The sequence below is a fragment of the Prenolepis imparis genome, unplaced genomic scaffold (genome assembly GCF_030444845.1).
Source record: "Prenolepis imparis isolate NDT839.2.m4 unplaced genomic scaffold, iyPreImpa1.0 SCAF_1, whole genome shotgun sequence".
Classification (NCBI taxonomy): Eukaryota; Metazoa; Arthropoda; class Insecta; order Hymenoptera; family Formicidae; genus Prenolepis; species Prenolepis imparis.
Window position 1 is genome coordinate 17,783,722 of NW_028141159.1, and position 25,040 is coordinate 17,808,761.

The window sequence follows — 25,040 nt, forward strand, 5'->3', positions numbered from 1 at the left end:
GCGTTTAAGACAAGCGCGGCGTTTACGTACCGCTAGTTTACATCTGGCGCGCACGTAGATCGATGTACGTGAGAGGCTCGTAAATCCGCAGAGGAGAATCCAGCGGCTCCTTGTTCGGGATCGTTTCGCGGTAGTCGAATTGAAGATGAAAGACGATATCAGGATTAGCGCAAAAAACTAAACTGTAAAATAAAATAAATTGCCGATGTAAATTTTAAGGTGCGAACAGTACGGAAAAAATTAAGAAAGCTAATCGCAAAAAAATATTTTAGGAAATTAAAAAAGTATTTTAAACGTACATTTAATATATTTCTATTATTTATACATCATATTATTTATCAGCGATGTTTTACAATTTTTAGTGAATCGTGTAAATCATATAAATTTAATAACTCGTTTTAAAGCCGCGAAACAGACCTCCAGCTGTGACCCTGAACGTGATCTTCTAGCATCATTGTTCGTCGATCGAACTTCCGCGTTCGAAAGCATCTCACGATCGCGATCCTGGTCGGTGAATCCTGGCGCGAGGACTTTACACAGGCTTCGTACTTATTCGCGGAGGTAATTCTTGCTCATTGTCGAAGATTCGCCAACGAGATCGCCAAAGAGAAGGCCATTAATTGTTTCATTAAATTGGGGTTTCAGCACATTCGCCATGAAAATCGAGAGGCACGATCGCGTTATTTTTTCCTTTTTTTTTTGTTTTGCTGTTAGAGTTTCTCAAACGTAAGACTCGCTTGAACAAAATAATTTTTCAACAAAATTATTTATTATGTGAGCAAGATCATTTTTTTTTAGATTAAATCGAAGCTGTTAACAAGCTCAAAAATTGAAAGCAGTATCTGCCAGTTGATTGCTGTGCTCCAATTCTAATTATATCGTATTATTTGCCGCGTCGCGATGAATAATAAAAGTGTTAAATCTCAAATATTTGTTTGTCGTCGATAAATACAGTTTAATACCTGAGGGAGACAGCGACGTATATTTTAATTCGCACCGAATTTTATATCACTTTCCTTAAGTGATTCACACTCCGCGTGTGTTTATTACTCTCTCTTTGTTTATAAGAGATCGAACAACGCAAACAAGCCCCAAGTCTCTTGCATAGTAATTTCGGAGCCGCTGTGTTCTCGACGAGCAATCGAGCGCGAGGAGAATAAATCCGTAAAGATTTTTAATTTAAACATACCGAAGGAGAAAGCGCTTGGAAATTTTTATCCAAACAGACGGTGTGAGGACAAAAGAACCGTTTGGCAAAAAGTCAAGTCGTCATGGTTTCGCGGCTCGGGCTATTTTTTCCTCGAACGAGGGGAAAAGTGAGTCATTGACTCATGCCGCGTATATCCCGTTCGTTTCGTCGCCGAGATCCTCCGCGAGGAAGGGTCGGAAGGGCATCGTCCTGGAGATAACGCATCGAGAAGCTCATTACACTCGGGATCTCGTTCGTCCTTTATCGTTTGCTATCTGCGAATATTCGGAGATTTGTTCCTATCGACATACACGTCTCGAATTGGAGAGATTCTCGGATAGGCTTTCGATGCGAACGAGAATTTTATACGGTTCGGTGATAGGTGAAGGGTTGAAGGAAGAGAAAAAACGCGACAAATCGAGAAAAGGCAGAAAAAAATTCGGTTATTGGCCGGATTGGCAATCGGATCGATTCCAAAAGCGAATCGATAATAACGCTTTCACTTTGACGAAATTGCAGGAAACGGACAAGGGTATATATGTAATTTCTGAAATCATCTTGCCACGCGCACACGCGAAGACAGAGAGAGAGAGAGAGAGAGAGACACATGTCGTCACACAATTGTAAATCTTCGCACGAGAGTTTGCTCGTTTCGCTCGCGTATTGCACGGTTTTTGCATATTTCGTAAGCGTACACGCGTATCCCTGCAGCGAGAACAACTGCAGCTCTTCCACGCCTGTACTTGTTCACTTTCGGTACTTCAGATAATTAGGCAGATGCTAACGCGTATTAATTTACGCAATTGAAAGTTGTTTAAGATATGACGCAATTTTGTCGAGAGATTGCTCGGTAGTCTCGAGAGATATGTGTACATATATATATATATACATTATGTGTTTGGAGTACCTTCCGCGAGTTATTGAGGAACTGGACTATCGCTTGAGCTCATATGCTCGACGATACATCGCGAGAGCGAATGAACGTGTATGTATTACTTTCATTATTATTGCGGGATAAATATTTATCAGCAGATAAGGGACTGGAGTTTTTGTGCGCGAAGAAAAAGAAAAGAAAATATCGCTTTCTGCAAGTGAATTTACTTAGCGATTTCTTGTCAGAGACTCGTTATGCACGTGTCAGCGTGAAAGTTACGCGAGATTATATTGATTATGATAAATATTTACAAATATATGCGCACTAGTTTCCCGTGTTTTATAATTGAGGAAGTCGGTTAAATAAGGATTTACTTTAATCGCAGTAAATTTTTGCAATACAATTTTTTTTAATAAAATATATATATAAATTCTTTTTTACGGGTTATCCTCTTATAAAATACGTATCACCTTATTCCTACTAGAAAAGTTAGAAAGTTACAAGAAAAGCCTTCGCAAAAAAGTTACTACCAGGAGAACCTCAATATCACTTTTTTTGTCAGAATTGCAAGATTCCCAACGCAGCCAGAGGAAATCTGAGATTTCGTCAAGATATCTCGCTGGGAAATGATATCTGTGAGATATCTCACGTAAGCACAGGATATATCTGGGGAATAGTATATCCTTTTGAGATATTAATGTAACTGCTTGCATACACATATATGCTTTTGCTATAGCGTTCAAGAGATAATCGCAGAATGTCCTTTGTAATATCCACATCCCTGAGATATTTAAGCAAGAGCGCACTTCGCGTAATACTCGAGAGATTACCCTCGTAATATTGCTAACACTTATAACACGTTAATAATATTTTGAGGAAATTTTTGCTTTAAATATATAAAGATAATTTTTATGACACAATCATCACGCAGCTTTTAATCACTCTTGCTGCATCTGAACATTGATAGAAGATAATGAGACAATTAATTTGTATCATATATCTCTGACAGTCACCGATCTCGAAGTGTTTACATAATTCGGATTGTTCGAATATAGTATAGGATCCTCTCATTCCTTGTAGCAGTAATCGATCGTACTTGGATGCACGTGGCACGTGGGCACATAATCGCGTCGGATCGAAGCGCAATCATTAGATTTCACATGTCCCATTTCAGAGCGTCGGCGTTCGGGAGAAAGCTGCGCTCCTATTTTTTCTTGTATTTTTTTTTTTTTTTCTTATTCTCTCTTCACATAACACCATGTGCGATAGCTGTTTTCGATGCGACAGGGATAGATTACAGGGCATATTATGGACAAAGGCCGGCGATAGAACGTTGCGCAACGATATTGCGGCGAAAATGCTAGCCTTTTGCGCGCGTCGAAGGAATCAATCGCGGTATATATCACAAACAGGGGAGCGCCCATCTCTCTCGTAAATGCCTGTCATTTTTGGTATCCAGCACAAACACGCGATCGCGTCAGGTATGCTGAAATTTAACGAGCGATATTGATACCTTCGTTTATTCTGCATCAGATTAGCCGGTTAGTCATTGTTTATCCCGACAGTGCGCAAATATATGTAATAGTTGGTAACGGTTTTCGCATCGATATAACGAGAAATATTAATAAATTAATATTAGATTATAAATAAATAAATAAATAAATATGTATTTATATATTTATTTATATAAATAAATTATTATAATTATATATATATTAAATAAATATAACACATTAATTAAAGTAAATAAATCAATGATTATATCATATATATTATTTACATATGAGATTCATACAAAAAATATAGAAACTGTTATCTTAAAAATGCCTTTATTCCGCTGTTTGAGACCGACGTTTTCATTCAACACTGAATTGAAAAAGGATCGTCTGATTATCTGAAAGATAAGATAAGATATACGGCGATACAGGAAAGACATTGAATATCACGAATACTTTTTACTTTTACGCGCATGCATAGAACGATGTGCGAACGCAAGTACGGTTATCAGTGAACCCGCGACGAGATAAGGTAGAAAGGTAGCTTGCTATCGCAAGAGTGATGATGTAACCTGATAACCAAGCCCTACCGTCCACCTGAGACAACCTCGTCGGATTTTTTTTCCGCATGGCCACACAACGCGCGTTCGTTGTCAACGTTTACCGAGGCTCTCGTCAACCGGATTCTTTGGGAGACTTTGCAATTAAGCGTATCTTAAAACTCGGAGCCCGCTGATTGCGGATTAACAATTAATTTCTTCGCGTTTGAAATTTACAACCTTTACGAAAAAGTTTACCGTCCCATAAAGTTTCATTAATATTCCTAAACACGATGGTCTCGCTTTTTATCATCTGATGCGTTATCGCGGTTTGCGTTTTTTTCGGTAACGATTGTATGTTTCTCCCTCTTCCGCGTATAATCGCGATAACTATATTGAGGTGGAAAATAATAATATTATTATATCCAAATATATGATTATAGCTTATATTATATAATGATAAAAAGAGATTTTAATGAAACGTTTATCGCTCTTCGCATCTGAAAAATAAACAGGAGTATAATAATAGTTGTTAAAAATAGATTGAAAAAGAAAATAAATAGCAAGTGACGTTAAAAATGAACTCTTGATATCTTAATGACAACTTTGCGTCGCGATTCCGTTAAGACTCGGTTTCAATTTGACTTTTTTCCAGCTGGTACCGCATAAACGAGTTTACGCGCGCACGTGCTGATCCGGTCGCCGATAATAGTGATCGATACAGGTATAGATGCATTGTGAAAGTAAAATCTATGGGGCAAATTGACTAGGTATAATGTTATTGCTGGCACGAGCACGCCAAGATCTTTTCTTCTTCTTCGGCGGTGAATCAACCTTTAAAGAGCGTCGTAGACGCGACGCGATTTCGTAAAATGTTAAAACGAAGCTTTTCGCGCCCCGTGCTCTTCCCTCCCCTCTTCTATCATCGAACACGCGATCGTTGACAGGTCTTTTTATTAAACGACTCTCAGACAATCAATATTTATTGTCGATACTCGGATATCTACATACAATACACATACCTTTCGATTTCGTTGGCTGATAAGTGTGATAGAGCTTGACTTTCTCTCGAGAAAAATTTGATTACGTCTTATATTATTTCGCAACTCTACGTTCATATATTTTTATTGCCATATATCAAAACTTCAGATTATATTTAAGCTATATTTGACATTAATTATGGAATACAGTTAGAAATTAAAATAAGCATTAAACGATCGAAGAATAATCAAAGAGGGTGTTTATGAAAAGTCTTGTTATTTATCTATACATTTTTTTTAAACCGTACTTAGGTCACGCATATCCCTGCAATCTTGTAAATAAAAGATGATTGACGTTTCGATAATCTCGTTAAGAGCGATTTTCCTGAAAGTTTCCGTAGCGCACGCGACGTGGAATCGTATCACTGCTTTATTTGCCATGCGTAAGTTCATCGACCGGCCGCACGGAAAATGTTTTTGCGCTTGCGCTTGCTATTATTGTAACGGTGTAGAAAATTAGTCACGATGCCATGGCCTGCAGAAGAATACACTGCCGAGCACGCGCTCGGTGCAGCATAGTTGCCATAGTGCGACACGCAATCTTAGAATTCAAATTATGATTCATCGTGATGCTACAGTTCATTCTTGTTTAGCTTCAAGTCATTAGGATATCGATCCATTGAGGGAATAGATGAGAAATTTTTGTCAAGTTGGCTTTTATTGTCATAAAATTTATTATATTCTCTAATGAACATTTCGAATATCATCTCTTAGACATAATAAAAATTGCATATTTAACAGATGATTTGCATCCTTTCCATTCTCCGCTACATTGTTTGTATAATTATCACATCTCTTCTCAAATATCTGAGAAGGGCAATGTTTGCGAAACATTCGTGAATAAATCAGTAACACGATCGACTCGTCGAAAGTTTTCCACGAGTGACTTCAAATCACGTACAGAGATTTCGGTAGATATTTGTTCTAATCGATCGCTTTTCATCGAGAAATTTGTAAGAGAAACTCACGGCTCTTGTTTAATTTCACGATTGAGTTTTCGCGACGTGTCGATCTTGGAAAAGAAGAACTATTCAGGAAATCGACTAACCGGTTTTCCAACATTTCCTCATAGGGGCTTTCCTGCCAATTGAGCAATTGCGAATATGCTTTAAACAGGGGGATAATTGCAGGAAAGATTACATTGTATGTATATATCGACGTTTGCGTGACTAGATCCTTAAAGATGGGATAAAGTGCTCTTTGCCGTAAAGCCGGCTCGTTCGCTATTTACACTGGTCGAAAGATGATTAGGGTGAGGGCACGTCGATGACATGCACGGATTACGAAACGTATCGCAGATACTTCCTAGAATCGTGCCGTTTATCGCGATTATATTCCACCACCCCGTTCGTCTGATCTGTAATTGTAATTCTTGGTTGTTACGCGCGGTCGCGAGACATTCCTCACGCATACGTCGATAAATCCCACGTTTCGCGGATCAGGCTAATCTTATCGCGTGTGCCACACAAACAGGAACTGTACCTTCTTGGTCAAAATTTTTATTCCGACACTTTATATGAGAAAACGCATCGAACGCGTCGTTTAACTGTCCCAATGAGCGAGTTTGCAAGTTTGAGAAAATCTTTGACAGTTGTTTTTTACTTGACAGGTTACTCTGGATATTTTCATAATGTTTTAGGTCTCTAACATTTGTTCATTCGACAAGTATAGCACTTGTCATAAATATATCATAAGCTGTATGAAATATTTATTTGATATGTTAAATTACGATGATTCTTAACATATTCGTTGGCTGACCTATAAAAGGATTCGGCGCAAAAGCGTTTCTATAGATTCAGAAAAAATTTTCGAATCGACAGGCTATTAGCATGTTTGACAAAGTCGTTTGACAACAATTACGATACCGGCCGCAAAGTTCCTCCTCCGCGTACAAACATGCGCTAATTAATGTGAAAGTCGCCACGTGACATCGCGGTTGACATTGCGCTTTCATCCTCGACTTGAACGAGACAGAAACGGTAATATATTAAAAATTCAGGTCTTAGTCGCGATAAAGCCGCCGAGGAAAGCGGAAGGTCGTCGGAAAGACAGGAAATTCGGCGCCACGATTTGCGTTTCGACATTTCTCAAATCACAATGTTTCATCACGGGTGCGAGTGAGCTTGTGCGAGTTGGGGCCCGACCGGTCCGACCGTGGGTCTTAGGGGTTCAAAGGTTATCTTATGTCATGGGAATATTCGACGAGGGGCTTACATATGTGTACGCGGTGTTGAGTTGCAAGATACGCGCGTATGCGTGAGACTTGGTACGACATTGTTTAGGACTGCGTGTATCCGTAAAATTTCTCGTAAAACACAACGCGCGGGTCTTACTTATATACATATATTTATTTTTTTCCCCTGAATTTCGATAGCAACGAATGAATGTTTTGAAACGTGAGTGTCGGGATAATACGGGAAGGGCAGCATCGAATTAGCCAATTCTTCTGACTATCGTATTTCCTGTGTTCGAGGTAATAATAATACGCGCGATAACACGACGAATCAATTAATCAATTTCCCCGATAAATTGTCAGATAGCCGCGCGTATATCATTTTGGAGTTTAATTACGGTTCATCATACGCGGATATACGTCTATTACAACTCTATAACACTATATATCTTGCAATTTCTGATAGGAGATAAAGCTCGAGCGCCGTGTTATTTTCCACGAATATACATCCGTAAATTTCTACGTATATATACGCGAGAAATTAATTTTCAGTACATTTTCATTTAAATAACACACACCACTTTCACTGTTGCACAGCACTGTTCGCAGATACTCGGTTTATAAACAGTATTATATACCGTATTATATTATATGAAAAGCGTCGCGAATAAATTAACACACTATAGATCTCTCGATTGCATAATACAGACAATTTGTGTACGTTTGAGTTTTAGAAGTAAATTGAAAAGTCATTAACTGTTCTACTAACATAATATAATCAAATGCAGTGATGCAAGATGAAGAAAATTAAATTATATATCTTAGTCTTCAATCGCGTACGCCTTGCCGTATATAATTTCTTATGCGAGCATTAAGTCACATCTAGCACGGTCGATTTAGTTTTTAACGTCGCTCACATATATAATCACCTCGTTTAATAGCGAGATTTTGTTTTTAACAAAGAATCCTCTACTTCTGTTTCAGGATTCATCAACTGCAACGCCGCCAACACTCTGCAGTCGCTCGCGCAGCTACATGGTGAGTGAAAACTAGTTGTTAATCCTTCTTCTTCCCTTTCTCCCTCGTATATGTGGATATTCCCGCGTTACGTTTATATTGCCAGAAGATGATAGCCGAGGGGGGATTCAATTAAAATTCGTAGTTACGTAATGCGTCTGCGCGCAAGAGAGGTGTGCGCGACTTCCTGGCGCGACGACGATGGGCAATCGGGGAAACGCGGCCCTCTTCCGCCGACGTTCACTTCCTCTTTCTTCATCGTAATCACCATATTGGGGAGGGAAGTTCTCGGGCCGCAACCTGTATTTTGTGGCGAAAATCATGTTTTTGGCTTTAGCGCAATAAACATCTCCAGATATTTCACGAGCTACGCGCGAGTGAGTCGCGCTTTTTTTGCTCGCGAATCGAGAACTTATATATCCGAAGAGAGCGGACTTCAACTTGTAGTAGATATTAGTCGACAGATACATCGACAGATACATATCGACGGTTCATAAATTATTTTCGCATCCTTTCCATTCAATCGCGGAAATATAAAAATAGAATGCACTAGCGTTATGTATTTTTAATGACATTGTTATTTAATATTTAATTATTTTATTTATTTTTTATTAGTTTATTTTCGTTGCGTGAAAAGATTGTTATCCGAAAAATACATCTGTGACGCGATTGCATTGGTTTTTTATACCGTGATATCCCGCTGACGGGTTTAGCCGAAGAAAAATTGCACGCGCGGAGAGCGAATTTTCTTAAACAGATTGTATTACCTCCGCAAGAGAGGGGTGGGGAAGGGGGGGATGGGCTGATAAATATACATCGGGCACTTTAATTAAATCTCGTAATATGTGTCGGCGCGTCCGCGCTCGCTCGTGTCGTTGATCTTGAGAGCCTCGCGCGCACCCAGCCTCTTGGATCGTAAAGATGTCCCGGTGCAATTTCTCCTCGTGGTGTTGGTCATTAACACCACAAAGGCTTGTAAAGCGGGAAAGCGGCCGTAAGCGCGCGAACGCAAGAAGGACGGATTTATTTTCGTGACGTCGCGAATCCAAAAGTAGCTGTCACGCTTCTCGTACTTATGTATGGACGAGTCAGAGACACGCGTTTCGAATTTCATTCTCCGGTCTAAGGGAATGTCGTTTCTCGTAGAGTGTCGGATCCGTATAAAACTTTGCGGGAATATATGTGCGTATCGTATGCGACACTTATTTTTTTTTATTGACTTTTGAGGAATTTTTTATGTCTCTATGGCCTCTTAAAAAAGTTTGGCTATATCAGTTTCGAGATATTAAAAAGCCAAAAATAATAACAAATATATGAGGGAGTTTTCAAAGTAAAAAATTTTTCAATTTCTCTCTATTATAGTAATCGTAAAAGTTTGTAAGAAGATTCGAAAAAGATACTTGAAGATATTTTAATTATATGTATATACCTATTCTCTGATGTATAGATATAATACATCGTGAGATATCAAATTATTTGTATACATTTTTGAAAAAAACTTTTATTATTGTAATATAATTTTGCTTAAAAAACTTCACATACATAAATATTTGCTAATATTTTATTACAGACCATTAAAATTTATTCAGTATATATCGCAAAGACATTTATGTCTTTTTTTATAGCTCATTACCGGTGCATCGGCGCGCGTTAACACGTATCCGGGAAATTTCGTCTTTTGGGGTCGAAATTAATCGAGTTAGGCAGTCGTGTCGTCATTATACGTCGACATAAGCGAACGGAGGGGGAAAAAAAATATATATACATATCAGTATTTCGATCAGAGATGTTTTTTTTCAACTCGAGATTAGACACAAACGCGACGGGTTAATTAACTCTCCGATGAACTTTGGGAATCGAAACGAGTCGATAAACCCGCATTTGCACACACGCACGTATGTGTTACGCGCTGCGTATAATTTGCTTACCGCGTATACACGATTTTAGCAACATGAGCTGAATCGCTGAATGAGAGTTTGATTATATTTCGTATCGATTGTATACTAACGCAGAGAATGGATATAAATATTTTATTGTCGCATTAAATCATACATACGCGAATGCGATAATTAATCATTTCCTTTCGAAATGTACGGTCTAAAATTTTTCGAGAAAAGAGAGGTGTTGGAATATCAATAAACCTTTCTTTCGCTTTATCACGTAGTGCTATATGTCCCGCGAACAAGACTGCTGACTGTCATAACTATACATATTCTTATCTTAATTCCTCTCGGCAATGTTACATAGATAAATACACGTGCACGTGTCTACGATACGCGTGCATAAATATTCCATAGGCCACGACGCGTAACATGTTTATTATACGTGCAAGATCGAGAGAGAAGGAGAGAGGGAGAAGTCACGTCCTGCTCGCATACATAATACAGTTACGAGCACGTTGCACGTTAAGTCTCCTCGCTACCTGTATAACCGACTACATTATCATATATATTGATCCAACCTAGAAAACGCGCCCGTAGAATCGCCCTCCGTCAGACCTTCTCCGTCCCGGTGCTTTTTGACAATGTCGCCCCGGTTACGCTCCTCGGCTTTTTTTTTCACGGTTTGCGAATCGCCTCTCTTTCCTGTGTGTCGCGTTTTTTTCACCCGACATTGAACAATACACCCGCTTGACATCAGTCCTATTTGTCACATATAGTTTCTATAAATAGAAACACCATGCGCATCTCTCTATATAATGCCGCAACTTTCTCTATATTATTTCTCGCTATATGTAATAAGCTTGGCGGGACGTTAGTCACGTGTCGAAAATATCCAAAACAAAGTTACAAAAATATATTATTTTCTACACGCTTGTAAAAGTATTTCTCTTCATATGCATAACGAGAGGAAAAAAAAGACTTATTCTTTGAATTTGTTGCATCGTAAACTTTTTTCGTATATAATCCGTGATTTATATTCACGAATGAGTCCCGTTATCATATATTAATTTTCTATTGCGATCTCGAGCGTGTAATCCCTCGACTAATCGACAGACACGTGTTATATTATGGCCGAGTGATAAAAACGGCACGTCGGTGTCAAGTGTTAAAAATGAAATGTTAAAATTACTAGCACACATGAGTGGAATCTTCCTTCTCTCGCGCATTCGACCGAAAGAATTTCGCTGATGACACATTCGCGTTTCGCAGGTGCAACGCAAATTCCTGCCGCCGCAGATATTAGTTGCGTAATTCGCGATCCGCGTCCGGTTCTGAACCGGAGAGCTTTACGTCGCATTAGAGAAAAAAAATGCATCGTTTATTAATTACTTTTTTTTCCATAAAGATTTGCATGTACATGTATAAAGAGACGAGCGCGATGAAAAAATGCAGTAGTCATTAAAAATCACCGCAATATTTATTGTGCAAGACGAAGTACGTCGCGAGAATCTATATTTGCATGCAAATATGATCGACATACGGGGAAATTCAATTAGTATCGCGATATCGGGAATGATTTCCGATGCAATTTGTAATCGTAATAAAAGCTCTGTTACAAGCTTTATGAGATACGGAAACTTCAATTCACAGACGGAGAGACGTCGCGACTACTCGTTTATGTTAATCGTCCTTTATGCTCGCTGTGAGACATGAATTTCAGTTCAAGCAGAGATCCGAATATTAATGCGCACCCATAAATAAACATTACGCGCGCGTTATTACAAGATTTCGCGTAATTGAAGTTTGGCATTCTCAAATTATCTTTCGAAAATAATATTTTTGTTTTTTTTTTCCACAAAATTTATGACTGCAGCATATATGCATTTATAATTGCGGAATAATAAAATCATAATTCTTTAATATCTGTGAAATAATTTTTATTTAAGGAGAAGATTATCATTATATGCGTAATTTTTTAATTATTCTTGATTTTTAAATTAAGGTGGAATTATATATCGGATTTGAGAATTCAAGTCATCCTGCGAATCTATCGTCGTAAAATTTTTCTCTCGTTCTCTATCTTGAAGATACGAGCGTTCCTTTTCGCGCGTTCCTCGGAGAGTACACGTCGAGAATTTTCTATCGGCGTTTCCCGACGGTGCTATACTTCTTGTCGGGGAGCGAACGTGGCCTGAAATTACGCGAGCATGCACGAGGAACCGCATGCGTGACAGACATGCCCGAGGTCCTCCGGCGATGGGACGACGATTGTGTATACACGGGCTCTTACAGCGTGAAAGACGCAGCCGCGGAGGAGGAAGAGGAGAGAGGGGATACATTTCGTAATTAATATACCGTTTTCGGTCGGTCTCTCCCTTCTTCTTCTTCTTCATCTGTGTCGAAACGCGACAATCATATGTGTGCGAATCGCCTCATATTTTCGCGTCATTTTTATATTCGTAGGTTGAATTACTTGATTAAATAATTCACACGAGATGACGTGCGATAAATTTCTCTCGTCTTATTACCAGCAAAGTATATTTTTATTCCTCGTAGTCGTAATCGATTTTTCACAGTTTCACATTGCATGCGACATTGCGTTAGGCTCTCTCTTTTTCGTTTCTCTCTCTTCTCCTCTTGCATCTGACTTTCATGTACCTCACGTGCTCAGTTTCGCGCCTATATGCACTTTCGAAGAATCGACGCGGATTTCAAAAGAATGGTCGTTAGACTCTCGACAATAGCAACCGCGGGTAATTAACTTCCTAGCCGGATCCAGTGTTGTTGCCTCGACTGAACGTATAGAGCGGAGATGTAATATTGTGCAAGAATGTATGCTTTTGCGCTTTGAGCGGAACTTCTTTTTAGGTGAAATCCTTCCGTAAAAATCTCAAAATTATAATGAATTAAAGTTTACAAATTGAGATAAAAATCGCGTTTAGCGAAACGACTTCTCGGAAGAGACTCCGTGTTTATTCTTGTCAGACACGTCAGTGTTTTATTAGACTTACAAATTTTTCGTAAAAATTACAGTCATTGAAGAGTCGTGTCTCTTCTCGGAGGAGACTTTTACGATCCGCAGAGTGGTTCTTCAGAGAGCTCGAGATCTTAGCAGCGAGTTGTTTTCGCAACGACTGCATAACTACCGATGGAATAATGTTAACGCGTCCGTCCAATCGCCGTGCAGATAATCGGTGCGAACGAGGTAGCGCATGCTCGCTAACAATTCAAGCCTTTGACCTTTAACACAAGGCGTAAACCCGTAAATCACGTTATGCGGCCGTGCAAAATCACGTCTACGTGTCCGCGAAGTTGTCAAAGGACCAAGAGAAGGTGCGCGTCGTTTCCACCACTTCAGCATCGTTCGAAAATGATGTTCGCGGCGGTGAAAACATTTTTTATCATCCGTTATGACACAGAATTCTTTCTATTACTTTTTTACGTCGATTTTATATTATCTCTTGCATTTTTCATACAGTTCTTGAAAATATTTTCACGGAAAATATAACTTTCAGATTATACGTGTAATAATATCACACGTATATACACACACGGTGAATTTCCGCGTGCAACTTCCGCGAAGTAGAAAACGTTTTGGGTCGCCGCCCCGCCCGTTTCCGACCCGAAAATCGAGGGGATGCCGCCGTAATCGCCTATTGCCCCTCTTATCTCGTATCCGGTTGGGCCGCGGTCTTTTTGTGTCGCGAGGGAAAGTCGATAGATATGCATAGAGCCACACGAGCACGGGTTAGCTTAGCGAGTCCTGGGTCTCGTGGACATTGCATATTCAGCGGATGCAGATTCCGGCGCGCGGACCGCAGCCGGTGAAACAATACATTAATTAGCCGGTCTTTCGCAGAGCGAAGGGCTCTCTCGCGGCCTCTCCGAGAGAGAAAGAGCCTCTGGGAGTACTGGAGGTACTACGGTTTTAGGCAGACACCCCGTATAACTTCCTCCTTCGTGTAGCCGGGGCGTTCTCCGGTGCGAGACCATAAATCCGGGCGACGTTCAATATTTATGGGTGCTGCGGTGGTGGCTCCGGTGCGCTTACTTTAATCTCTACTAGCCAGGCGAAATGGCCCAACCCCACGACAGATGACTGCATCTGGATACCCGGATAGATATATGCAGGTCCTGCGATACGAATCCACGTGGCAGCTAACTTTAAAGTTCCCCCGCTTTTACATCGCGTGTATACGAGTGCTATAAAGTCTCGGAAATGAAAAATACTCCGATATGCATCGATCTAAATAATTCTGGACAAGCATCTTTCACAACACGTGCTTTACGGAATATTTTTAAATATTTAGAAAGCTGACATTTTTTCTTCTGTCGTATTTACATTTTATATTGTGTCAGGAATAGAAATAATAATAATAGAAAATTTAAGAATTAAAATAATAAGATAACTTTGAATAAATTATCAAAGAATCGTCATATTGTCTTATTTTTTTAATTTTATTTTGGTTTGTTCCTGTCAGTTTAATATAAAGTAGCAGCATCACGATTTTTTTTCGAAATAGGATTACGGAATATACAAAATTATCTTTACAAATTGAGTACAAAATAAGTACCTACTAAATATTCTAATGAGTCTGATTTGATCCTGCCAGAGAGATAACGTGACGCAACGATCCCGTAAGTCGTCCTCGTCATTTCGAAAAGATCATGTTTGTTATGTTCGTATCGCATCGCAACGAGTTTATTGCAACAGTACCGCGGAAAGATACCGTGTAGCCGCGGTGAGATTTGAGAAGCAACCGCGCTCGTTCCAGTTACTCGCTGGAAAATCTCGCATAAATCGAGACACCTTAATATCGGTCTTCGTGCGCGCGCGTGCGGTGCTAAATGTCACGGCATTTCTAATCGCGCTCGCGATGTTTGATGTCATGATACAAAACCGCGAACATATATATGCGCATATCATATCGCGCACTCGATTTTTACTCTCCATAAATATAAGCTACGCCGTTCTAATGTAGGAGATCGGCCAGCTATTACAAGTAACACTTCATTATTCCGAGTGGAGTGTAATGAGAAGTTCCTAGCCGCGATGGTAAATTGCAGTGCAGCTCATCGGCTTGATTAGACTCCGAAGTAAGAAAACGTGAGACTTGGTTACTTGGCGTAACAGCTAGAGGCTCAGATACGCTTTCAGTCAGGTGGTGATTAGCATGGCGGATGTTTAATTAAATCTTCAGTTTTATCTCGCTTCGCGTCCATCGTCGCGTCATAGAATATCATTTATTGCGTATTTAGCCTATAATTAGCGCTCTTGATTATTTTACACTTATTATACGATCTAGACATTAGCACATCTATATTACTTAAACTTGTGAGTTAAAGACTCCACTTGGTCAGTAAAGTCGGTGATAATAAATACGTTTTTACGATGGTCTCATAAAGCGATGAAATAAGTTTTCATAAGTCACAGATGCCTGACACGATATAAACGCGAAATGGACGGTAAGGCGAATTGACTTTCAAGCGAATTTCATGCTTATTAGTGTCACCAGATCGGTCAGAGGATTTTACGACTTCCGATTAAATCGATGGGCGTCATTGTGTCAAATCCGGCTTAAGTCAAGGTACGAAGTTTCCCTTGTCCCACATTCTCCGCATCCTTGACGAAGTTTCTGGTGACCGGTGTCACTTCCTTACACAATACATATTTATCTATTATTAGCTGAATTCAGCGGTGAACATTAGGCTATAAAAGTATGTTGTCACCGCAAATGATTCAGCCTCGCGCCTTTTCATTAGTATATAGAGTTTATTCACTCTAATGACCTGAATTTTTTATTAATTACATTTTTTCTTCTGCGTGCGGTTAGTTTAATATATAGGATATTGGAATTGTTTAAATTCGTACACAAGTGATTTCACACATCAAAGTCTACATTAAATATTTTATCTCATTATTTGTAAATCGCGCGTCTAATAAGCACTCATTAAATTATATTTTTACTTATGATGTAACACTTATTTAATACATGACTGCATTAAAGTATATATTGGATGACCGCGTTCTCGGAGAATCAATCGAGGCGCGAAATGCATCGGCATTACTTGACGTTAAATTGCAATTACGTATCGAGACGGAACTTGTGCCCCGGTGCTATTATTGGCAGTCTTAGAAATCGAATTTCGAAAACGTCAACGTTGCAGTGCATCGCGTGAATAACATGGCGTGCCACGATTGTTATGGTAGAATAGCAAGGAAATGTAATGGATCTTGAGTGTAGGCGTCTAGAAGATCAACTGCGCCTCAAATTTAACTTTGATAGACGAAACGCGAATGCCGTACGTCACGTGCGTGCCTGTCTCGAAGGGATCGCGATTTTATCAAAACGTGAAAATTACTAACGTGCCATATTATGACGTGAGCTAATTAATCTCAGAATTGCTAATGATATTTTTATGTAAAACATGCAATTACATTGATGACGCACAGGAAATATTTTTAGGAGAATTTGTCGTAAATTGCAAGTTTATTTTGAATCCATTTTTTTTAATGGTGAAGAATTGTAATTAGAAAAATATATACTAGAATTATAAATTTGTAGATATATTTATATTGACAGATTGACAAAGGAGAGTCATCGATCAATTTTATTAATATACTCACGGATGGAAAACTTGTGTTATAAATTAATAGCTTCCATTTAAATGTCTCACGCGTCTCATTAATAAATAGTCATCTATCATATATACAATATAATAACTATATTATCAGAAAGCGATTCAGGGAACATACTGAAATAAGATCTTTCTGAGATATTCGTCGAGAAAGCTAATTTAAAAAAATAATTAAGTTATAACTATACACGAATCTCTTTCTCTCTGTGTGTGTCTCTTTCTTTTTCTTTCCTTTTCTCTTTAGGACGCGATTAACCCGTTTCCCGAATGACGATAGAAACGGACCTTTAGCCAATTAAAATCAATGATTAGAGCCGACTTTATCATACCGCGACGCAATTAAAGTCAATTACCGCGCGGTCCTATTCGTGTCGCCGATCATGTGACACAATTTGCATCGTGAACTCCTTTTACTGTACGAGAGAATAGGCATCTTAGGTGACGCGTATTGTATATGCCGTAATACGCCTCGGGCACACGTGTATCTATAGGGAACAAGTGCATAGGCTCTGCTTCTGAATTGTCCTCCGTTTCTCCCTTCTCTCTTGTGCGTCGAAGAATGGTTTCTCTCGATACGATACCATCGACCTTGATAACACTTGTGAAACGCGACTCGTGTCACCATGTCAAGACAAGTCTCTACGAATGCGACGATATTCTATTCACCGATAATAAAAACGGCGTTAAAAAGAAATCCCTACCAGATTGTTAGTCAAACACAATCGAGAATTGAAAGCGTTATAATTTCATTGATTGTGAGTTCAAATGATGCCATAGAAATTGAAGAACAAGAGTTTTGATTTTTGTGTTTATTTTTGACGATGAAAACGATTCGCGTAAGATGTATTTCAATGTCTAAAGTCTAAAGCATCGAAAATTAATCTTGTCAAAATTCTGTCAGTCTTAATTTTTAAATTAATATTTGTATTTTAAAATATTGTATAGATATATATATCTTATAATGGTATCGCATAGTAAAAGACAAAAGTTGTCACATACGATAATTAATAATATTAATATTTAATTAAAATGATTTTATTATTTAAACGTATGCATATATCCTTACGATTGTAAATATCGTAGGTACAAATATATGAGACATTGGGTGTGTGAAGTTGGCACCCCTATGTTATGCTATCATAGTTCTGTTAAGAGTTCTGAGTTATTTAGAACCATAGGAAGAGTTCTTGATAATTTTTAGAAATAGGTCCGGTCATTACAATAACAAAAATCAGTTTCAAAAAATAGGGGTGCCAACTTCACATTTTTTTACACATCGAGTTCTAATAGTTTTGAGCAAAGTTTTAAGGTTCTTTTAAATAATTATATAGTTCCTGATTATTTTTTGAAAGAGTTCTGCAATTTTTAGATAAAAAAACATACCTTTAATATCGAAGATATTTCTAAAATATACCGGAACTATTTCTAAATAACTCTTGAACTCTTAACAGAACTATGATTGCATAACATATAGGGGTGCCAATTTTACACACCCTAAGACATTAGATATCGTTGGATTAGGGTCAAGTTTCGGGTTCACTTTTTGCATATGTCGAGTACAGCGGAAACCAACGTAACTTCCTGCCTAAGACTCTTTCCGTTTAACTGATTTATGGACGGATAAATAATTAAACTTGTGAGTGTATCGCACACTTTTTCTTTCTCTCTATCCTCCATCTCCTTTTATTTTGCTCCGCTATTATTTATCATTTGATCTTATGTCGAAAGATGGTAAGAGAGCGAGAAGCGAGCTCGGCACTTCAGATCCTTCGATCGGTTCGGATGAAATATGCGGTAACGGTACGTTACTCGAATCGTTCGTACAGTAAGACGTACCTGCGATATTTACAATTGTAAGGCTATAATGGAGCTCTTACGACATAGTCGCTCGATAGACAAATAATACATTTGTACAAGTATTTCATGTCTATAACGTTTGCATCCAAGAATGCGCACATTCTTCAAAGCCGCGAATGAAAGGAACTTGAGCCGCATAAAATTAATTTTATATAGAAGAGCAGAAAGCAATTTATAGAATATATAATTTTATAAATGTAATAAGAATACAATATAATATAATAATGTACTAGTTGTCTCTGTTTCACAAGATAATGTTTAAAACAGAAATTTTGATCCATCCTGATCATGATTGCCACGTGTAATTTTAGTGCATAGTTGTGTATTTTTCTAATTGTTCTTTTATTATTTTCCGCTTTGAAAATTATATAAAGCAAAATTAAAGCAGATAATTGGAACGCTATTGTTTTATCTATTGTGATCTCGATACTTGGTTCGGTGCGCGCGATAACAAGAAACATGTTCCATCGTATACGAAAGAAACGGCCAATCATTCTGTTTTGATTTGGCGGCAACTTTCTCGGTTAGCAGGGAATTAGAGAGGAGAGAAAAAGAAGAGGAGACAAAGCTAGAGAGTAATGGGGGACTGCTTTTCAAGATCTGCGTAAACGAGTAACGGGATTCGTTCAGTATTAAGAGCAGCGATCATTTTTGCCTTCGAAAAGATACTCTTTAAATTGCGTAAAAGAAAGCTCTATAACCGACCGTGTTCCTCGCTCATGATATGTATGATTTGACGAAATTAGAGAAAGTCGCGCACGTGCGAAGTAAATTTTACGTATCTTAACCAAGATACTTTCCGCATAGCGATCGTATCTCGAGTCGTGCCTTGCATCGTGCCTTGAATCATTCGAACTGAAATGTTAATTACAATAGTATTATTAATATATCAAAAATCTTCGATAAAATCATCGCGAGTTGTGATCTTGCGATCATTAAGAAAGTCTTCTGAAAATTAATTATTTAATTTCCTGTTTAGCAACAATTTAATTTTTTAAAATTATTCAAATTTCGGGGAACTCACAATCAGTTTCAATTTCGTTAGAACGATGATGTAGAAATTTACGGAAGATATTCTTTCGTCTTTTGGGCCTCTGTCATGATCAAGGAGTGGCAAGGAAATTCGCTCGCGATTCCGAGCGCGCGGTGCATCTCGGGCTTGCGAGGGTGAACGGATATATTCGTAACCTCGGAGTATCACTGAAATGTCGTATCCCGCCCTTCTCCCTTTCTTCGCGATGCAAGATCGAGGCGGCCGCCCCCCGCGGTTTCGGTTGCACAAGACTTTCAAAAGGTCAAGAGTGCAACTCGCGCGCCGGAGATTCCTTTTTCTTTAGGTGTGGGCGCCCATCTCTGCGCTACTTGAACTAGAAAATGAGGCGCCGAACATAATGCGGATTTGGAAAAATGAATAATTTCTTTGTAGAAAACTTAAATTTCTTCGCAATTTTTCTCGAAATATATATTTCTGCCTTTTTTCTAGCTCCTTCCTATCAAGGAAGTTAATAAGATTATTTCAATCATCTTTAGTTTTATTTTTGCATCTTAATTAAATGCGGTGGAAAAATTGTCTTAATTAACCTTGTTACTCTTATTACTCTTTAATGTATTTTTAATTTGAAATTTAAATGATTCTTTTTATTGACTTGTATGCGCGTACATATAGATTAAGGCAATACACATCGTGGTAATTAAAATGTATTAAACAGTAAATTTAAAATTAAAATATTACGGGAGTAATCAAATCATTTTAAAGCAAAACTTCTTTTCCGTCATACATTAATTTCCGATTAAGCGGTTCTCGTTATCGTATTGATGCATATACATACGTGAAAGTAAAACCCGAGATGAAAATTATTTACCGGTGATCAGAACGCAGTAGGAAAGCTGTCTTCAGATATAATCTCATTACAAGGTAGTAGAAGAGTTAGGGATATTTTTCGTTAGCTTTTGTGGCAAAGTGTTGCGAACGTGCGGGTCATCCAAGAGAGTCCTCCGTCCTCCTTCAGGCGGAATATTATCCTCGATAGCGTAAGCCTGTCTTGTCGGCCGTCCGTCAAGCGGTTCGTGTTTACTGCTGTTTGTAAATCACACGGCGGACAGGCAATTAGCGGGCCTCGCGAAAAATCGAGCCTCATCGTGGGAACGCTTTATTAATCGCGACACCGAGTCGCGATAAATACCGCGACTATGTTCCGTATTATAGTATGCGACGCGCTAAATCGCGCTATCATCGCTCAGACGATTCCGGGAAAGTCACTCTTCGGTCGCGACGCATAATCACGCTCATTATCATTAAAAATAGTGTGAATTAGATTTTTTTCAGGAAGTTATTGCGCGTGCAACGCTTGATAAGAAATCAGTACATAGAAGTATAAACACCGATAGAATTTTAAGTACATATATAGAAGTATAAACACTGAAAGAACGCACAGAAGTTTTAAAATTATTTTATACAATTGTGAGTAATTATAACGAAGTTACTTATATGCGTATAACTTGAGAATGAATATTGTAATTATTTGATCTTTTTTTCATTGAAAAACAAAACGGTATCTTTGATCGTATGAATTTACATCGTTCATTTTATGTTTTTACGAAGAAAGATTTTTGATATAAACAACAGATTGAAAAGAGGGAGAGGGAGAGAGGCAACGCTAGCGATAAAAGCGGGAAGGTTTGTAGGAGATCAGTAAGCGAAATTGGATGGAAGAGAAAAAGGTCCTGCGCTTCGTGTATTTAGGATTGTTTGAGAATGCAAATTTCTATCGATTACATTGCACGACGCAAGGTATACCTTATAGAATAATGTTATTAAATTATATAATTTTTTTTATTCTTAAAGTTTCTTAAATTTTTAGATCGTACAGTTGTGCAACTCGTTATAAATTTCGCTTTCCTGATCAAAAATAAAGAGAGAAAAGTCCGTTGCTGTAGTAACGACGGAACGGAAATGCAAAACCAGGTTTTAAATTAAAGACTCGCTCACTAATTTACCACCACTCGTTTCAATTTATTCCGCCGGCTTCTTCGGTCTTTAACGAGCAATACTTTTATTCCAACTTACTATGCCTTTCTCGTAGCAAGATTTTAACTTAAAATCGCCGTGCTGTTATATTTATTCGCCATTAATGTACGTCCAATTTACTTGAGCTTCCAAGGAAGAAGGCTTTCTTATCTCGAGAAATGGAATTATCTTTTGTACCTAATAAATATCTATATTTATTATACTTATTGGATAAGATAGAATAGTTTTTAATTTCTTTTTTTTATTTTATCGATTCTATTATTAAACTGAGCCGATCCAAATCTGATACCCTTTGTCGTTAGTGAACAATTACATTTAATTATCTCATAAATAATCGTTTCCTGATGAGTATCAATTTTTGATGTTAATTCTATTCACCCTTCGCGAGATCTCTCACTTATCCGCTTATTATAAATACTTTTATAATTCCCTCGAGCGAACGCGTCAACGACGTCGTAGACGAATCACACAATCGCACATTTGACGCGTCTTGTTGTTGCGACATGACGGAAGAGGGGTAGCCGCGAGATCGAGGTTGGGGGAAGTACTTCGTCTAGGCCGGGTAAAACGTAAAACGAGAAGGGTGAAAAGGAGTCGAGACGTGGTCGAGAGAGAGAGACTTACGACGAGATGCGAGCACCTCTTGAGACGCGTACTCATTAATTTACAGAATTTTCTAAAGTTGTTGATAAGGTCGTAATTATAAATTCCTCATAATTCGTGCGGTTGCCACGGCGAAATCACGGCGAAATTTTGCGACACGGTGCGCTGAGAAAGAAGCAGACATTAGACGTGGTTCGTCGGAAAAAGTGGCCGATGTCGCGTCGCTAGTAACATTTTAATTGCCGTTTCTCCCTTTCCCTTTTCCCCTACGCCATTAACGCTGGGTCGAGCGAGATCCTGAAATGACCGTCCTAACGTCATTACTTCCTTAACCATGTCGTTAAAAAAGCTTCAACCGCACCGGGCGGGATTAATTAATTGTATGTCGCACTTTAATCAAGACCCAACCCGACCTCGTCTAAAGAGTCTTTTTCAGCGTAATATTGCGAACGATATAATTTCGTTAACTGAAATTTTAGGTACGTCAGATGTCCCGCGGTGACTAAATGTCGACCGCAGTCGCGACGAACATGTATTGTGGTAACCACGAATATGACTTAGGAAGGTAGCTCCCTAGGGGAAAGTATAGTGATCGGACAGGAAAGTAAGTTGAGGTGAATGGAAAAAACACAGAGAGTTGGGTGTGTGTGCGAGCGACTTTTCAATCTATTTTCAATTTACCCTCCAATCACATTCACTCGCTGTTGCTATAATATATTCGTTTCGCGCTAAATAGATTCGCTTCGCTATTTGTCAAAAATACTGATTTTAATAATTAATATATAATAAAATTCATAATATTTTATCATAATTTACAATGAGAATCAATTTTAACGCGCAAAATTTTATGTATAGTTCAATCAATTAATTGCGGATCACGGTTATAAGTTATAAGTTTGTCGCGCGATCGATATGCCATTGTCACGTTCTCGTTGTTCCACCGTTACATCCGGTGCTCTTCTTCGTGGGAACATCGATTCGCATATAGTAGCCGCTCTTTCAAGCGACTCTTATTTTCAAAGACGGCGACCTCCGTCCGTCCGTCGTTTCGTTTCTGAAGGAAACATTTTCCGCCTCGACTGGCTGCCTGCAACACGCGCGAATGTATAAAACGGCGCGGAAGAGAGCTCAAACTATCCCGCGTTTCCGGTTCACGGTATTTGAGCCGTCGGGTCCATTTGCGATGTCATGGAGACCCTCTCGTGGAATGACGCGTCGAACGGTTGCGAAAGAGAGAATAACCCTAAGGCGCCATTCGCCGTAAACGGTTTTTTTTTTTTCTTTGACGACGACGACGACCTCGATATGCCGGCTAATTAATCGACCGGGAGATATCGATCCGGTTAACATCTAGCACGAAGCGAATCGATGTTCGCGCTTGACTTCGGCGTTAGAGATGAGCGATGATGTTTGGCGCTATTATCGAAGTGTAAAATATCCCCGCGAAATTTTATTATGCAAATTATCGGCGTTGTATTTTATGTAATTTCAGATTATACGATTTTTAATACGCAGAAATCCTTTTAATTTGTTATCATACTTGATAATATTATGTGATTCGCGTGATCTCATATAATTTTCGAAAAAAATTATAGTGTTACATTTTTATTAAATTAAATTATATCATAAAATTTTATTTGAATGATATAAAACATAATTAATGGATTTAATATTATATTAATTTATATTTGTTATAGATTATAAATTTATTATATATTTGTTTCGTTTAATAATTTAATATATAGATGCAAGTTTTGTTTGTCAATCTCTCATAAGCAGAATCTACTTTTAATTTTTTTTAACATATAAAGATAATATTTATCTTTTTTTCCTCTGTCGTTTTTTTTAATTTAGTCTGCCCCGGTGTTATCTTTTCAGCGCAATGCTTATCCCGCCCTTCACGCGTCACAAAACTTGATTCGCAGTCGAGGGACTTGCTCGTTTCGACGCTCATCGTCCTACCGAGTGTTTTTCGCTCTTTTCGTCGCGATTCATTGCGATGGTCGCTGTAAACCGAAAACGACCATTCACACAAACGCTTTGCACATAGCCATCGTCGAGTACTGTATAGCTGAAACATCGTCTAGCCGTTGCGATCATCCTTCGCGTGCTTTCGTCCCTCCATAATTTTTTATCTCGCACTGATAAATATAGAAGCGAATTTGCTACGAATCGGAATAGAATGAGACGATTTAAATTGTTTTTTTTTTTTTTTTTTTGTCAAATTGTTTCGGCGAGCAATAATTAAGAACTGACCAGGGATACCGGAGATATGGATCGTGAATCAGTAGCGCGATAAAATCAACAGGTTGTTCTATTTAATATACCACGAATATAAATAAATGTTTCATTCAGATATTTATATTCGAGGTAGAATAATACGTGGAATTCCGCAGGTTGAAGTCATTTAACGAATAAAGGTTCAAAACAAAATTGCATAAAGTTTATTACTCATAATGTTTGTTTTTAGTAAGAATTCGTGTATAAAGTGAAGCTTTTTTTAAATGTGGATATCTGAATTTTCGAGTAAAACAATTATACTAAATATTTGTAAATTAATACATAGTTTTCTAGATATACCTATACGAGTTTATTTGAAGCGACGAGTTTCTTAACAAAACGAAATTTATACGAAACGCACACAATTATAGAAAGAGAGAGAGAAATTCGCGAAAATAACACGGACAGAATGAATGCGTATT

At 38.3% G+C, this 25,040-nt stretch overlaps 1 protein-coding gene across 1 annotated transcript in view; it reads left to right on the forward strand.

Moving 5' to 3' along the window:
- The window catches only part of Orb2 (cytoplasmic polyadenylation element-binding protein orb2), a 121,381-nt gene that overhangs the window by 70,371 nt on the left and 25,970 nt on the right, over positions 1-25,040 (forward strand). Inside the window, exon 3 of the mRNA XM_083034544.1 lies at positions 8,296-8,349. Within this exon, the coding sequence (XP_082890670.1) occupies positions 8,296-8,349 (54 nt within the window). The remainder of the gene's footprint in view (positions 1-8,295; positions 8,350-25,040) is intronic.